The 17,195-nt window shown below is 31.7% G+C and overlaps 2 protein-coding genes across 2 annotated transcripts; both read left to right on the forward strand.

Moving 5' to 3' along the window:
- The first annotated feature begins 610 nt into the window (after positions 1-610).
- On the forward strand, positions 611-4,603 carry LOC21386293 (probable F-actin-capping protein subunit beta). Its single transcript, XM_024177256.1, has 8 exons — positions 611-911; positions 1,935-2,005; positions 2,284-2,397; positions 2,637-2,719; positions 2,798-2,871; positions 2,997-3,116; positions 4,064-4,159; positions 4,331-4,603. The coding sequence occupies exons 1-8, from the start codon at positions 783-785 to the stop codon at positions 4,409-4,411; spliced, it is 768 nt and encodes a 255-aa protein (XP_024033024.1). The 5' UTR covers positions 611-782; the 3' UTR covers positions 4,412-4,603.
- A 3,462-nt stretch (positions 4,604-8,065) lies between these two features.
- LOC21386294 (patatin-like protein 3) lies at positions 8,066-12,826 on the forward strand. Its single transcript, XM_010091132.1, has 7 exons — positions 8,066-8,203; positions 8,892-9,073; positions 9,610-9,796; positions 10,726-10,872; positions 11,486-11,788; positions 12,216-12,391; positions 12,760-12,826. The coding sequence occupies exons 1-7, from the start codon at positions 8,066-8,068 to the stop codon at positions 12,824-12,826; spliced, it is 1,200 nt and encodes a 399-aa protein (XP_010089434.1).
- The last annotated feature ends 4,369 nt before the right edge of the window (positions 12,827-17,195 follow it).

Consider the following 17,195-nt stretch of genomic DNA (forward strand, 5'->3'; position numbering starts at 1 on the left):
AAGGGCATTATTTTCCTTTTCAATATATCTAGAAATGTCGTTTATTATTTGGCGGGGGCGTAAATCAGCTTTACAAAATTCTCTCAGTTAGAAGAATTTTTTTTTTAGTCTTATGCCTCGTTCACTTCGTGGATTCGAGTTGAGATGTGATATTTTCTGAGAGCTTTTTACTGTAGCAGAAAAAATTAGATGTGACATTTTTTGAGAGTTTTTTACTGTAGAAACCTAAAACTGAAAACTCGAATCGGTGAAATGAACGAGGCCTTAGTCTTTTCCTTTTCTTCTTACTTTTGCAATTTCTTTTTTTCACTTGAGGTAAAAAATTCAAACTCTTCACTTTATAATAAAATCAGTATAGTATTATCACGGAGTGTGAGATTTGAATTCTTCACTTTATTTTTACAATTTCTCATGTTTAATTTTCAGTATGATATTTTCATTGACATTATGTTTACGCCCCTTTTTATTTTTTAGTAGAAATAAAACAAAAAATTCCTCAAAAAAGAAAAAAAAGAGAAAAAAGAGAGAAAGGAACAAAGAAAGAAAGAAATAGTAGATATATAAAGGATGGTTCCCGCGAGGGAAACTCGGATCAAAAGAAACGGGCGTCTCTTTTTTCTCTCACCGTTTGCGAAGCAAAACAACACAAATATTGAAGAAAAAGTGTGAGTTCTCTCTAAAAAAGGGGAAAAAAAAAGGGGGGGAGAGAAGAAAAAAAAATCGCCTTAAATTTCTCTGTCTCTGATTGACTGTTTGGATAGCGAGAAAGTGAGAGAAAGAAAATGGAGGCAGCAATGGGACTGATGAGGAGAATGCCTCCAAAGCACATAGAGACCGCTCTCTCCGCTCTTCTCACTCTCTTACCCCAACACTCCTCCGATCTCCTCTCTCAAGTCGATCAGCCTCTCCAGGTTCTCAATTTTGTTCATTTTTCTCTGTTTTTTGTTTTTGTTTTTGTTTCAATTAGCTAGGGTTCGGTGTTTTATGTTTTCTTCATCGTTTTTGTGTTTGGTTGCTGAGGAATTGATGAAAAGTGAACGGACAAAAGATGAACTGATGAAAAGTGAACGGACACAAAGATAAAACAATCTTAGGGTAGTATTTTTGGCTAGGGTTGTTGGAATTTTCACAAGACGATTATAAGAATCGCAAGAATGAAAGGAAATTGTGACCTGAATTTTGTTGCTGAGGATTGGAGAAAACCAAATGGGAAAAAAAGTATTGTTCTTCTTTTGTTCTGCTGTTTTACATATTAGCAAAAGTTTTATTTTTGAAAAGCAACAATACATCCTTTTTTTTTTCTTCCTCTGGTACTTTGAATTTATTTATTTATTTTTTAAATCTTCCAACTTTAGTTCAATAGTTGCTCAGAGTAGCTTACTTTTGTTTGGAGCGACCACTCGGAATCTCTTAAATGATTTTGTGGCTTCAAATTTTGGTTGTTGAAGCAGCATTTAATTGATATTTCGCCAATTCATAATATGTACGTATATTGGTGCATGAATGATGTCATTTCAGTGCTGTTGGATTTATTGTACTTTTATTAATGCGATTAGGTCATCTCACCTTGCAAATTGATACCCGCCCCCCCCCCCCCCCCCCCCCTTTTTTTTTTTTGATAAAGTTGTTCTTTTGGGATTTTCACCATTTTTCTTTTACTGGATTAGTTTCTTATTTTATTTTATTTTGTTTTATTTTTTTGGTTCAACTGCTTGGGGAAATGTTCTGGCTCATACAAATTGGAATTTTTTCTTCTAGGGCTAATATGGGTCACCTATTATTTTTAGAAGTTTTGTCTGTCTCAAATGTAGTTCCTTGGATTTACTTTTCTCTTAATCTGTTGTTTGGGTGAATTATGTGATTTTTTTTTCTTGAAAGCAGTTGCTTTCCTAATTGATTCCTGAATATGAAACTTTTTTTACCGAGCAAAACAGGTCTTATGCGACGTGGACTCTGGAAAGGAATTCATTTTGTGCGAATATAATAGAGATGCAGACTCTTATAGGTAGACACTCAACTCATTCAACTTTGAATGTTCAAACTTGCGATTATAGCATGGCAAGAGTACCACCTATCTACCTGTATTTTTTCACATTTCACTGGAGATTTGGAGCCACCTTTTGTGTTCATTTTTCTTGCTCAACTGTCGTTCTAATTAATACGATAAATTGATGAAGTTGGCATCCTAGGCTTAAATCATGCTATTTTTGTCTCTTAAATGCGAATCAACTATTGTAGTGACTAGTGACTTAATCTGTTATGTATTTCTATGTTTTCATGCAGATCACCTTGGTCAAACAAATACCATCCACAATTAGAGGATGGCTCCCTCCCATCTCCAGACTTGAGGAAACTTGAAGTCGAAGCAAATGACATCTTTGCTATATATCGTGACCAGTGAGGTCCTTTACTTACTCTTTTTTCGTTGGCTAATGGCTTTTGTTGATGAATGATGACTTCTTTGTGATGATTGTTTCGTTTCTGTGGCTTTGTCCCTTTAAGCTGATTTTGAAAACAAGAAAGCTTTGATCGTCTAAATAATTATCTCAAGCAGTAGTGCTTTTATTTCATGCAACAGTGGGTTTTTTTTTTTTTTTTTAATGACTTAGCAGCTTGATTGACCAATAATTTGCTAGGTATTATGAAGGTGGGATTTCATCAGTTTATATGTGGGAAGATGACAATGAAGGTTTTGCAGCCTGCTTTCTGATAAAGAAAGGTAAAGTTCACTAACGTAGCTTTATGCAGCCATTGAGATACCGGCTTTATAACTAACTCCCAAACATTAATGATGAAGATGGATCAAAGACGGGGCATGGTAGAAGGGGTTATTTGCAGGAGGGTGCATGGGACGCTATCCATGTTATTGAAGTAAACTTCAACTGCCACGGTTTCCATGATACTTGCACCTTTCTTATTTGTTTCTGCTTTTCTAATTTTCCTTTTAAGCACCTATTCTCTCATTTGGTCATGCTGCAAATCTGGTTCTATACCAGGTAGGGCCTGTGGAGGAAGGAACAGCTCATTACCGCTTAACCAGCACCGTCATGCTGTCTTTAACTACAAATAATGACACATCAGGAATGTTCAATTTGTCTGGATCGATTAGAAGAGAGGTACTTGTACTGTTTTATGTATTCACGTGAAGGGTTTAAATCTTGTTGCCATTTTTACATTAAACAAATTTTCTTTTTTCGATTATTGTCGGAAGGTGCGTTGATTTCAAGTACAAAGGAATTCCTGTTCTGATATTTATTCTGGGCTTTATAAAAATCGAAATGATAATTCATCTGGATAATTTTCCCATTTAGATGTACTATAAGAGGTTTTAGTATGACTTTACCGTGGGCATCTATCTAATACCAAATTCCTCTTAACCTTAGTTCAAGTGGTAAAGGAGCATTTTAAATTACTGGATTTGTTAGAGAAACTAGTGTCGTGCTTTGGCTGCATTTTTGGTTTGGTAACTTCATGATCTAGGAGTCAAATGTAGCCTGTGCTAAGCACATCTGTCCATATTCTCCCCTTCCATACAGGGGAATTCGGGCAATCAACTCTTGTTACGAACTTCCTCAATCAGTCCAATTTATTACAGATGTTTTTAAATTAGAAACAAAAAGATACACGCGCGCACACACACAGAGAGTATTATACAGGAGTGCAAATCTGTAAGGAGGATGATAGTGCTGTAAATGCTGAGACCATAACATTGTCATATCCCGGTTTTCCTGATAATGTTATATTGAACATTTGCCTTCATAAGTTCCTATTCTATGTCAGTTGCCAATTTCTGCTACATGCAATTTCCAAAAATACTTAAAACTTCGTAAGAGGCATTTTTAAGAAGTGTTTTTTCCCCAGCAGTTAGAAAAATTTTCACGTCAAGTTCATTGCTGATTTTGTATATATATTTTGGGAATTTGGAGAGCTAAAAAGTGACAAGTACACGGTTGAATCATAAACTGGAGTTTTCTACTTTGTTAGTGCATCAATATGATTACTTTTATGACATTGTCAGGGAGTGAAATTAAGTGTCTTACTATTTCTTTTTCCTATTTTATAGATGAATATGGACCTCCCGATTCAAGAGGGCCATATTTGTAACATGGGCAGAATGATAGAAGAAATGGAGAGTAAGCTTAGAAACTCACTCGATCAGGTATAGTGTTTCCTTTCTTGTTTCTTCTATAGATATTGTCTGTCTTATTCTAGCTTTTGATGTTTCTCCATGGAAGAGAGTATTTAAAACGACTGTACAGTTGTGGCAGTTATTCCCATTTTAAAACAAAAAATAATGTCGGTCCGAGTTACTCAAACTTACGCCTTGCAGGTTTACTTTGGCAAAACGAAAGAAATGGTATGCACTTTGCGGCCACCAGCGGAAGTGGTGATGAGACTACCCGACTCCTAAGCGGGCTATTGCACATCAACGGGGGAAGCTACTCACCATATGTTTGTTTCCTGCATTATGTTTTAACGGTGTGATTGCTATTGGTTTCTTTGTGTGCTTCATATGCTTTACATGAGATCTTAGACACTATATTTTGTAACATACTTTCATTCATATTTAAGAACCAAGAAGCAGTTTGCTTTGGAAAAGTTGAGGACAATTGCAGTTTTCTCAAGAACACTCTTCTCTATTTTGATATGGTTTTGAAGTTTGCTTCTCGGTAGGTAATGAAATTATTCGAACAACAAACTACAAGTCATGCGTTGCGTGCTTAATATCCATGAAGGTTTTCATGTCAAAAAGTGTAAGTTTTGATGCAAAAAATTTGTATAGCGCAGCGACATGATTTTTTTTTTTTTTTTTTTTTTTAAATAAAAGTTTAAAACAGTTGCGCTGTGAAATAATTTTATACTAGTCTTGAAATTATATCATCCACATATGAGCACTTCATGCAAATTTATTAAATGTTTAATTATGGGTGACTTTTTCTAGTAGTCTTTATAAAAATGGACTACCGGTAATTCTTCACTTTTTAGCCGTTAGATCTGTATATGCATATTTTTTTAATCTTATGTGATTTTGATTAAATTTAACAATCAAAAATTAAGATTACCGATAGAGCAGCTTATCAGAAAAAGTCCCTAATTATAGTTAAGAGTTTTATGACATTTGCTTAATATATAGATCTTTTCTGATACGTCAACATACCGGTAAGTCAGATTTTTTAATTGTTGGATCTGCATAAAATCACGTAAAAATCAAAAAGTACGATGATCTAATGGTTAGAAAAATCTTGATTTACCGGTATACTAGTATATTGGAAAATTTCCTTAATATAGAATACTTGGTCTATACTGGTGTACTATAAAATCAACTTAATATAGAATACTTGGTCGCGTATGAATTTTGATCATAAAATTTTATTTCGAAATAATGTCAGATCTGGAGCAAACATTGCAGCTTTTAACTTGAGAAATAATAAGATCACGAATATCTTCAACGATATTAGCTTCCGGTGACCGAGCAATTGCAGAACACATATTGTGAACAACCCGCCGACTCCCTAACCGCTTCGGATAAGTGCTTTCATATATTAAAAAAATATATATTTTTAGTAGTTTTTTGTTTTTAATCAGAACGTGCTATATGCATATATTTATTTAATTGTCTACGAAAAATATTATTGGATTTAAAGGTTAGTAATTTCGTATGCACACGTCTTTTGACATTCAAAAGCAACGCATTTCTCTCTTCAATAAATGTGTGCGGTTTTATTTTTCCTCCATCCTCTCAATCGTTTTGAAATGGAAACAAACAGAAGCAATCAAGCAATGCAATTTTCTAACTCGTAAACGCATCAATATATTAGAAAAAAGATTTATAAGAATTATTTTAATATTTATTGAGTGGGGAAGGAAGGACAATGTTTTGTACTTTGGTTTTGTACTTTGGTAGTTCCAAGGTATACATATTGTTTTTAAATAACGTCTTAGATTGCACTTTCTTGAACAAAAATGTTAATTTGACTCGAGAAAGAAAAATAAGAAATGTATCATGTTCCACGCATCAATGGGATGAGATCAACATCTGTATGTAATTGCTTCTAACATTAAAGTTCTTTGTTATTCTGGTCAAACACATTTTATCTAAGACTTGAAGAGTAAAATATTACTAGAGAAAGAGAGTTTTCTCGAAAGGAATAAATTCGCACATGATACGTCCTTTGAATTTAGGAAAATAGTAGAAAATAAGCCAATATGAAAAGCTTAAGAAAGTATATAAGTCAATTTTTAGTTATAAAAATTAATAGGCCATAACTTGTCAAGTTATGATTCATAACCAGATAAATTATGAACAAACTTGTCAAGTTATGGTTCATAGTCAGACAAGTTATGGACAATAACTTGTCAAGTTATGGTTCATAACCATACAAGTTATGGACGAAAACAATAATTTGGCCTATTTATTAACTTATGTAAACTATTGGCCTATTAATTTTAATTCATCTCAAGTCTTGACCTATTTCTCTCTTTCTCCTTTGAATTTATTCTCTGTGTCTGGTGACGGATATTAATCATTTTCAGGGGTCCATTAGATTTTTTTTTTCCCTCAAGAAAATAAATTAGTTATATTTTAAGGTCCTCTTCATTAGGACTTCTATTTCATTTTGTGAGGGTGGTGTGTTCAAAATCATCTTATCCATTCAAAAGATGTTTAACTAACGACGTCAAATACTTACATTTTCATATTGCTCATTTTAATTCAATTATTGTGCTTAATATTGTTCTCTAATAAATTGTGTTGACCAGTTTATAGTAGATTTAATAAACACTTAAAAATATTTTGGTATATATTTGATGACATTCAAATACATGGTACATTTTCCGTAAAACTTAAAATGCACGATATATTTATATAAATGTCCCATCAAAATAAACTTGATGGTGTATTGATGTTACTATATGAACTTGACTCAATGACGAGTTGTTTGATATTCTACATTAACCGATATACTTGGGGTGGGAATCAAATAGATGAAAGATAGAAAAAAAATTATATATATATATATATATATTTGGAAGTATCTACGCTTATTAACTTTTTCTACGTTTTTTAGGCCTCGTTCATTTCACCGATTCGAGTTTAGAATTTGAGTTTTACTACAGTAAAAAGCTCTTAGATACAGTCACATCTAACTTTTTTAGTACAGTAAAAAGTTCTCACATAAAATTATATCTCAACTCAAATTAAAAATTTAAATCAGCGAACTAAACGGCCACTTTCAATTTTGGTAAATTACCTTTTGAACTTGATACTGTATTGTCAAGTGCACTTAAATCGATGACTCAACATGTGAATGAGTGCGTTTCTGTCAAAATGTTAAAATCTTTCATTGATATAGGATTTTCCTCTATAACACTTAAAAAAATTATGGGTCAATTTTCCAAACTGAAAATTGAGAGGTAACTTCACAATTTACAAAAAATATAGAGAGTAAAAGCATTAAAAAGCTTAAAAAAAAAAAGGGGAGTTCTATTGTTTAACATATTGTAGTTTTATATACGTGGTTTAAAAAGACTGATCTCCTGTTTAATTCATAAATTTAAACCATTTATACATTTTTATTATAGTATTTTCTTTAAGAAAAATTTGAATTTCTTCAAACCTATAAACCAATTGGTTTGTATAATTTCAACAAAATAGATCGAGCTATTATAATTTCTTTCTTCCTTTTAACACTCATTTCTCAACAAAGAGAATGAAATGACTTACAAATTAACTTTTTTTTTCCCCCCTTGATCATTCGTGCACCTCTCGACGGATTATAGAATACAAATCGTGCAAGAGTAGCTAGCACGTCACCCGGAGCTCTCAGGTATTTGCACAAAATTAATTCAATTTTTTTAATCCCTTATTTATTTGGCGTTGCAATTCTGTCATGTGCGTATATGTAATTATATTTTGTTGTTCTCCATAAGCACGCACGCTTGGCCATTATATAATGCCATTGTAATCACTAGCTAATCCATCATTATTCAAAACATAAGCCTCTCTTCAAGCCCTTTTAATAGATCTTCCTTCTGACGTCTAATTTCTTTTTAGAATTCACTAATAATGGAAGGCAAATCCTCAAGAGTCCAAAAATTACCTCCAAAATATGGAAACGTTATAACAATTCTTAGTATAGATGGAGGAGGTATTAGAGGAATCATCCCTGGAGTTATTCTTAATTTCCTTGAATCTCATCTTCAGGTAAGAGTAAGACATATATCCTAGCTAAGGGGTCAAATTATATTATATATATATATATATATATATATGTGTGTGTGTGTGAATAAATATTATATTATTACATGGCTATGTTATACAAAGGCTTCCATGATAGGGATAACAACTATCAATCACACGTACAAAGCCTTTTTATTTACATTTATTATCCAAGCAGTAATTAAAAAGTGTTGACTTAGTATTTTTTTTCCTACTGTTTAAAAGTAAAAACAAAAGCTATGCCAAATAAGTCCTATATCTACTAAATTCTTCAAAAACTACTGCAAGCTAGTTCCTTTTCTTTTAAAAAAAAAAGACCTTTATTTGAAAGATATTATATATATATATATATATTTACTCTTTTTTTTTTCTTTCTTAATAAATTAGAGAGTTGATCAGGGATTGATAATAGATGATTCATCATTGAATGAAAGCCAACTTAATTAAGATGGACGAGCTAAGTAGTTGTTTCTGATACGTATCATGTTATCATCTCTTATCATTCACGTAAAAAAGAAAAAGAAAAAGAAAAAGAAAACAGTTTGGTAAAACAAAAGGACGGAGTATGATTGAAAATCTTACAGGGTGCAAGTGTTGGCTAATACTTTTGTGTGCCTACTAGATGTACTGAGTTTATAAGTCTAAACGTCATGATGTATATATGTATATATAGGAGCTAGATGGTGAAGATGTAAGACTTGCAGATTACTTTGACGTAATTACAGGGACGAGCACTGGTGGTCTTGTTACAGCCATGTTAGCAGCACCAGACGCCAACAACAGGCCTTTGTTTTCTGCCAAAGATATTGTACCATTTTACATTGAGCATGGTCCTAAAATTTTCCCACAAACAAGGTATTATCTGTGTGTGTATATATACATATATATATATATATGTATGTATATATATGTGTGTGATTATTCTCACCCGTATTATAAAATTTTAAGATCATTCTCACTTTACCCTTTAAATTTTAAATTAGTCTCATTTAACCTCCTCTATTAAAGTTTATGCTAAAAACAAACTAGAAAAAAGAAGGTAATATCTTTATGTTGTCTTTTTATTAGAATTTCTGTTAAAAATAACAGAAAAAATGACATGACAACATTTAATCTCTTTTTTACTATATGCTTTTACTAGGACTTATAATAAAAAAAAAATGAGATTAAGTGAGACTAATTCATAATTTAAAGATAAAATTAGAGTTTTTAAAGTTTAAGAGACAAATTGAAAATGACCTTAAAATTTAAGGGTACAAGTGAGATCAACGCTATATATCAATATATCGAATTGTTATCAAAATGAAACATACGAATTATTGCATGATATCTAACTTTTCTTTTTTGCTCTCTTTTTTTTTTGTATTAAAAAAAATGTATATTATAAATAGGGGACCGTTTGCTTCGGTTGTTGATTTCGTGAAAGAACTAATAGGACCCAAGTATAATGGAAAGTATCTTCGGAAGTTAGTAAGAGAGAAATTAGGGCAAACAGGATTGCAACAGACTTTGACAAACGTGGTTATTCCTACTTTTGATCTCAAGAAACTCCAACCAACTATATTTTCTTCTTACCAGGTACTCCTGTTATATATGCACTTGATTTCTTTTTGAAGTTTTGTTTGGCATCCTTAAATCTTTTGAAAATTGTATCTCTAGCTCCTGAACTTTCAATAAAATGTGTCGTTAGTCCCTAACATGTTATCCTTTTCTGTTAATTAAAAAGATAATTGAAAATTGTAGTAGACACCAGTAAGCTATATTAGACTGATGGGGTTGGACCGGTACCAAGATCGAGCTGGGTCATGGTTGGGCCGACGAGTTGGGACTGATACGAGAGCTGGATCGTGATTGCCCATTGAGGTTTGGGTCAACGAAACAGGATTATCGTCAGGGTTGAGACGACAACATAGTCGATCAACTAGAGTTGTAGGTTTGAGCCGGCCCGAAACCCGCCATTGTTGGCCTGGGTTCAACCCTGACCTCTGAGTCGGGCTAAAGTTTTGAGCTCAAAAGTTCATTCGAGCTGGGCAAACACCACCATTTTAAATAGTTTTTAAAAAAATATCTTATAAAATTCATATTCGACTCAATCTTAAATTTTTTAAGCTGGGCTTTCTCTCTCCCATTTAAGCCTAACTCGAAATTTCTATTTGAGTCTGGCGGCCTAAACTTTTACTTCTAAAACCGTCCACGACCAAAGTATCGGGAAATTGAGTTGATATAGCTCTTAATAGTGCCAAACCTTAAACCTGTTACCTATGTAGCATTGGTGCAATTAATATTTAGTTAATGTAGTGCTTAATAATCATCTGAAGTAATTCTTGAAAAATGTTTACAAATAATCTCCTTCTTGGAGTAAGCTGATATATATCTCATAAGGTAACGCACAATTCTAATAATATTGTTTCATACATATGATCTTGATATTATATATATAGTGTATTGTGTTTATATTTTTCCTCTCTGATCTGACTGTAATGAAATTGGAATTACGTGGCTTATAGACAAGGAGCTCTACAGAATCGGAAGCCAAACTTTCAGACATTTGTATAAGCACTTCCGCAGCCCCAACCTACTTTCCTTCCTATTATTTTAAAATCCAAGACAAAGAATACAATCTCATAGATGGTGCTATTGCTGCTAATAACCCGGTAATATTTTCTTTTCAAGTTAATCTATATTTTTAGTTTTATAAGATGCATGAATGTCTTTTTTTTTTTTTCTTTTTTTTTTTTGGGGTAAGGAATTGGACTTAAAACTTAGGGTGATGATTCTCATTTCCTTCCTCTTTTTTTTTTTTTGAATTTGAAACTCGTTTTTTTCTTTTTTTTTTCTCTCATTTTCCTTTCCTTATTGCGTTTAGTTTTAATTAATAATCCAAATATATTCTAAGGGACCCTGACTAATTTAATTTCTTTCCCTTTCTCTAGCCGGCACAATCCTTTTATCAAAAAATTAATATAATTTATACATAAGGTCTTTTTTTTAATCAATTCGATAATTTTTACTATTTTAGGAATCTTTATCCCTGTTCTTTTAAAGGTTTTTCAAACACTTTGGATGTTTTAATTTAGAGCAATACTATAAGGTACCACTTATGAATAAAATATATTTTTGAAACTACTTATATATATATATATATAACTATCTGGTACCACTCACGAATAAAATATATTTTTGTAACTACTTATAGTGTGTGTGTGTGTGTATATATATATATATATATGTAACTATTTATCTTACGATGAGTATTATTGCTTGCAGGCTTTGGTTGCTATCAGTGAAGTAACCAAACAGATTATTTGGAAGAACGAAGACTTTGACCCAAATAAGCCGATGGATTACAACCGTTTTCTAGTAATCTCAATAGGGACAGGTTCAAACAGGAGTGAGAAAAAGTACGATTCTAAAAAGGCAACAAAGTGGGGAGTGCTAGACTGGATATATAACAAGGGATCAACTCCCATTATAGATTCTTACATGGAAGCCAGTGCAGATATGGTTGATTTCCATAACTGTGTCGTTTTTCAAGCCTTTCATTCTGAAAATAGCTACCTCCGGGTTAATGTAAGTTTCCTTTCACTTTTTAAAAAAAAAAACATTTTACAAGAAAATATCATTCTGATACCCGGAAATTTAATTTAATCCTATTAATGTTTAATATATATATATATATATATATCACTTGGGTACCTTATGCGTTTCTTAAACATAAAATGATAAAACTGCCCACATTTAAATGTTTTTGTTAAAACTTTTTTTTTTTTTTTTGTGACAAGAGGTAAATCTAAAATTATTTTGGTTTTTGTTTGTTACTTATACATAGTATATATACATATATTTTGAGAAAGGTTAAGAGACCAATACTTTTCTATTCTCAAAAAAAGGGAAAAAAACAAAAAAGACATATTTTGGGAGCTCGTTTTGGATTAAACAGTTTTTAATACATTTCTATGTCTTGCTAGCTAAATGAACATTATTAATACATATGTAGGAGGATACACTGAAAGGGGATTTAGCATCCGCTGATATAGCTACTGATGAGAACTTACAGAAATTAGTGGAAGTTGGTCAATCTTTGCTGAAAAAACCAGTTTCACGCCAAAATTTAGATACTGGTATCTATGAACATATTGAAAATGGTGGTACCAATGAGGAAGCACTCCAAAGGTACTTGTGTATACTCAAATAACCTTTTTTCTTTCTTTTTCTTTTCTTTTTTCTTTTTTTCCTCTTGTTCTCTCTAACCGATCAAAATTTCTTCAAATTTTGAATCTTGATATAATTCATTATTTGTACTATAATCTTGATATAATAATTCATTATCTACTATAATAAAGTTTCCTCCCCAATTTTCCAAAATATTATTTGTTACTTAATGCTATATTAAGAGCTATATATGGTAGAAAGCTTAATTGTATAGAATTTATTAAGATAAAAAAAATGTAAACAATAAATATCGCATCGATCACTACTTATATGTCTCTTTTTATAACTATTTTTTCACCCTTTCTAATGCTAATTGGCAATTGCTGCAGGTTTGCAAAATTACTATCCGATGAGAGGAATCTCAGAGAGTCGAATGCCAAAGTCAAAGAACAATAAGCTTGATAATCTAGTACTACTGTAAAAATTTGGAAATTATTTTTTTATTTGTGTCAATTGCACTCAAGTATTTTTTCAGTCCTGTCTTCCAGCAAAGCATGTTTATCAGTAATGTTTGCAATGCGTGTATTAATTTGTCTGTGACATATACATAATTTTTCATGTTCGCTGAATATATACATCGACCCTATAATAAAACATATGTATATATATATATATATATATTCCTTTGTATCTACATAATGACAAACCACTTCATTAATTCACAAGGTTCCATGGGATGTGAGTCTTCATCAATAAGCAAAGATCACTTTTGGAGTTTCTGATCATATCTTTCACGAAGGATATACTGTGCGATTTTATACAGTCACGGGAGACCCAAAAAAAAAAAAAACATGTTCAAGAAAATTCTATTAATTCATATAAGAGAATAATAGAGCTAGCAAAGGGAGCAAATGAACCAACATAATTTTTGCTCCACGCTATACTATAATACATATAGATTTAACGATGTTTTTAGGAAAAGCGACTTGTGATGTGCGCGAAAATAAGACGGCATACACATGTTTCAGACATTTTTAAGCCTGATAAGATAATGATCATGCAAAAACCGTCGTTATATGTATCAATAAACCCATACTCAGCCCTCGAGAAATCTAGTTGATGTCCAAACGCAGACCACCGCCGTGCATCGCTTTTATCGTCGAAGGTGTCACCGCTTTCATAGTTCGTTGCAACCTTTGTACTTGCCTTCGCCATTTGCTACGTCCATTGTTCACATATTGTCGCATTTTTACCATTTCTCTTGTCTCCACCTTTTCACAGCCGCTTGTCGCTATCACCGCTGCTGCCGCCGCCGTTCTCGCTCGCCTTTTTATCTTCTCTTAGAGATAGTACTTGTTTATGCTAATTAAGAAGTTTATTTGTTATTTTAAAAAAAAATAGCTATGTTTATAATTGGTAACTAGTTAAGCTTTTGTTTATATATATATATATATATGAAAAGTAGTTTATTTAGTCAAAGAAAAAAAATTATTTAGGTTTAGGTTAGTATATAATATACATAACATAAAAAAAAATTGAAAATTTTCTACTCTTTTCTTAACAGAATTTTTATTAGCAAAGTGAAGAAATCGAGTCCCCACCTTCGTCTGAAACAAAAACAATGATAAGACTATAAGAGAGAATTTTTGGCTGTCAGGGTGCATGTGTGCACACGACATCTATGTCTTTGTTATATATACTTAACTTTGTTTTATGTGATTTTGTGAATTTTATTATTATTATTATTATTATTATATTTTTGCTGAGAGGTGATTATGTGAATTTAATCATTTTGTTGGATTAACTGTCTATCTAAACATCTGGCCAAATAGTAATTATGAATACCTAACCCACTAAAATTAATGATTTGACTAGATATGCATGCATAAATATTCCTATATTATATTGCTTGACATTTCCTTAATAACTAGTATAAAATTGACCTTTCAATTCAAAAACATATACATGAAACGAAAAAAAAAAAACTCCCCTAATTAAGGGCTTCACATTCATGGCTCTTAGAGTGATGAGGATAATGATCACCACCAAGACATCACGCTTCATTCTGGCTCTTCTTCATATCCTCATCGTCGCCGTCGTCGTCGACAGCGCCGGCCGTTCTCTTCCACGGGCTATTATTTTCGACGATGACTTGGTTTCAGACGGTATTGATGGTCACGATCATGTTCGCCGTCAGCAGGACCAATTAAACTCCTCCCTCTTATTGCTCCCTTCTAGAGAATTTGAATTGTATTATTATTCATCAGAGGAGCATAAGTGCGAACAAATGTACGGGTTCTTGCCGTGTTCCGACAACATTTTCGGCCACCTTTTTCTCATAGTCGTCTACGAATACCTGCTCTTCCATGGAGAGTCCTATTTAGCCGAAGGGAGTGAGAGGATTTTCAAGATTCTTGGTCCTGGTTTTTTTGGTGCTAGTGCTTTTCATGTCCTTGGTGCCCTTCCCGAGTCGTTACTACTTCTTGGTAATTACGTATTTTCTTTTCTTGCCTCGCCATACAATTTTACAAATTCTTGAGTTTAAGGGGTTTTTTTTTTTTTTTTTTTTTTTTTTTTTTTTTTTTTAATGTTATGTGTTTCCTGCATGGATCAGCTTTTACTACATCCTATCTATCCGTATACAGTAGTGCATGATACTGAATGCGAGTTCTTATTAAAAACTCATATCAAAATGAAAAAGTATGCAAAACTAACATACAAATTTAACAATTTAAAAGAAAACCCTATAAGTAAGATGTTTTTTCATACCCTGCTGTAAAAATCTCGTATTTGGATATTAGGAAACTGTTTAGTAATTTACTAGAGCAATACTTTATATATATATATATATATATATATATATATATATAAAGAGAAAAATGATTGCTCTCAAAAGTCTTGATTTCTGATTGAAAAAACTGAACCTTGTGATCAAACTCTTGATCGAGAGTCCACAACCTTATGGTGGTCTCGACTATGTGATTTTGTAAGATTATAGTGTTCAAGAATGCAATAATTAGCAATATTTATATCTTTTAGAAATTAAGCTAATATATAATTTTGGAGTTCATGAGATGGAATTAGCTTACCTGCCCTTGGATTATTTGACTTAAACTTAGTCAAATGTACAATAATATATATATATATAACTTCCAGCTTTCAAAATGTCAATAGATCTCACATGACCCACGATCAAGTATAATTACTATATTGGAATTATTCACATTTAAAACAGTTACAAATTGGAATAGTTTAGTTCCTTAATTTCAAGCACACGTACGTTCAGAATTGTTCTTTTATGAAACTCTTACGATACGTGCCTTGTAAGTTACCTCGTGTTAGTTGATTAATTTCCTTTCTTATCTTGTTTCAGTTTTATTTTATCATTTTAATATGCAAGTTATTCCACTAATTTATTGGATGTTTTAATTCTACAAACAAACGCATGAATGCTAATGTATTTGGGGAATCCAAGTTGAAAAAAAATAATAATAATGTATTTGGTGACATTATACAGTCTAAATTATTGAGCTTGGCGGCTTGATAGTCAAATAACAAATTCTTTCTTCCTTCTACAAAAAATAATAAATAAAAAATTCTTTCATCCAGTTTTTAGGTTAGTGGGTTTTTAGTATATCTTTGGTAGAGGAGTTTAAACTACAGTTCAAATGGTTCTGTTATAGTGTTTTTTGTTATAAAAATTTAAATTATAATTCAAATTATATGATTTTAACTCATGAAACAAACCATCCATTCGTTTTTAATTTTATTTTTTCTTTTTCTCATCATCCAATCAAATAACTAATTTTAACACGCAAAACGAGAAGGATGCTTAATAACTAATTCTAACACGCAAAACGAGAAGGATGCTTAATTACTTAAAAATGTGTACTTTTATTTAATGACTCTATACAGTCTAAATTATTGAGCTTGGCGGCTTGATAGTCAAATAACAAATTCTTTCTTCCTTCTACAAAAAATAATAAAAAAAATCTTTCATCCAGTTTTTATGTTAGTGGGTTTTTAGTATATTTTTGGTAGAGGAGTTTGAACCACAAACGGTTATGTTACAGTATTTTTTGTCATAAAAATTTAAATTTAAATTTAAATCATATGATTTTAACTCAGGAAGCAAACAACCCATTAGTTTTTAATTTTTTTTTCTCATCATCAAATCAAATAACTAATTCTAACACGCAAAACGAGAAGGATGCTTAATTACGTAAAAATGTGTACTTTTATTTAATGATGTCCTAAATAGTAGCTGTCCCTAAATTTATATTTTGACAATTTTGATCCATAATTCTAAAAATTGACGATAGATTTTGAAATAAGTTGAGGAAGATAATCACATTCCTTCACGTGATTATTTAAAATTTTGTAATAATATTCACTAAAAAAAAAACAGAAAGTTAATTCCAAACCATTAATCTAGCTAGGTTAACAGCCTTTTTATATTAGAAGAATACTAGGTAAGCAACAAAAGTTACAAGACAGGCCAACTAGGAGGTGGAATCCAAGTTACATTAGTTTGTTGTTATTGCGAACTTATTTTTTGTTTGATTATTATATTATTTCATACAATTTAAATGTGTTATAAGGTGAAAGAAAGTATTACTTTTCATAGGTTTAAATTAAATTGACTAATTTTTGCTACAGCGTTCCTCTCACAAAATTTAAATTTTTGTTCAAATTTTTACGTTCAAATTTATGAACCAAACAGACCGTTAATAAATTATAATATTGATCAACTGCTTCTGCCCAGCAGCTTCGGGGCTACTAAATACAAAGGAAAAAGCACAAGAATATGTGTTCACTGGGGTGG

The sequence above is a fragment of the Morus notabilis genome, unplaced genomic scaffold (genome assembly GCF_000414095.1).
Source record: "Morus notabilis unplaced genomic scaffold, ASM41409v2 Scaffold194, whole genome shotgun sequence".
NCBI lineage: Eukaryota > Viridiplantae > Streptophyta > Magnoliopsida > Rosales > Moraceae > Morus > Morus notabilis.

Excerpts from the sequence above, each read along its gene's own strand:
- LOC21386293 (XM_024177256.1), top strand. The coding sequence starts at position 783 with ATGGAGGCAGCAATGGGACTGATGAGGAGAATGCCTCCAAAGCACATA. Across the intron at positions 2,398-2,636 it reads TTTGCTATATATCGTGACCA|GTATTATGAAGGTGGGATTT; the intron begins GTGAGGTCCTTT and ends ATAATTTGCTAG. Across the intron at positions 3,117-4,063 it reads CTGGATCGATTAGAAGAGAG|ATGAATATGGACCTCCCGAT; the intron begins GTACTTGTACTG and ends CCTATTTTATAG.
- LOC21386294 (XM_010091132.1), top strand. The coding sequence starts at position 8,066 with ATGGAAGGCAAATCCTCAAGAGTCCAAAAATTACCTCCAAAATATGGA. Across the intron at positions 9,797-10,725 it reads CTATATTTTCTTCTTACCAG|ACAAGGAGCTCTACAGAATC; the intron begins GTACTCCTGTTA and ends CGTGGCTTATAG. Across the intron at positions 12,392-12,759 it reads AATGAGGAAGCACTCCAAAG|GTTTGCAAAATTACTATCCG; the intron begins GTACTTGTGTAT and ends CAATTGCTGCAG.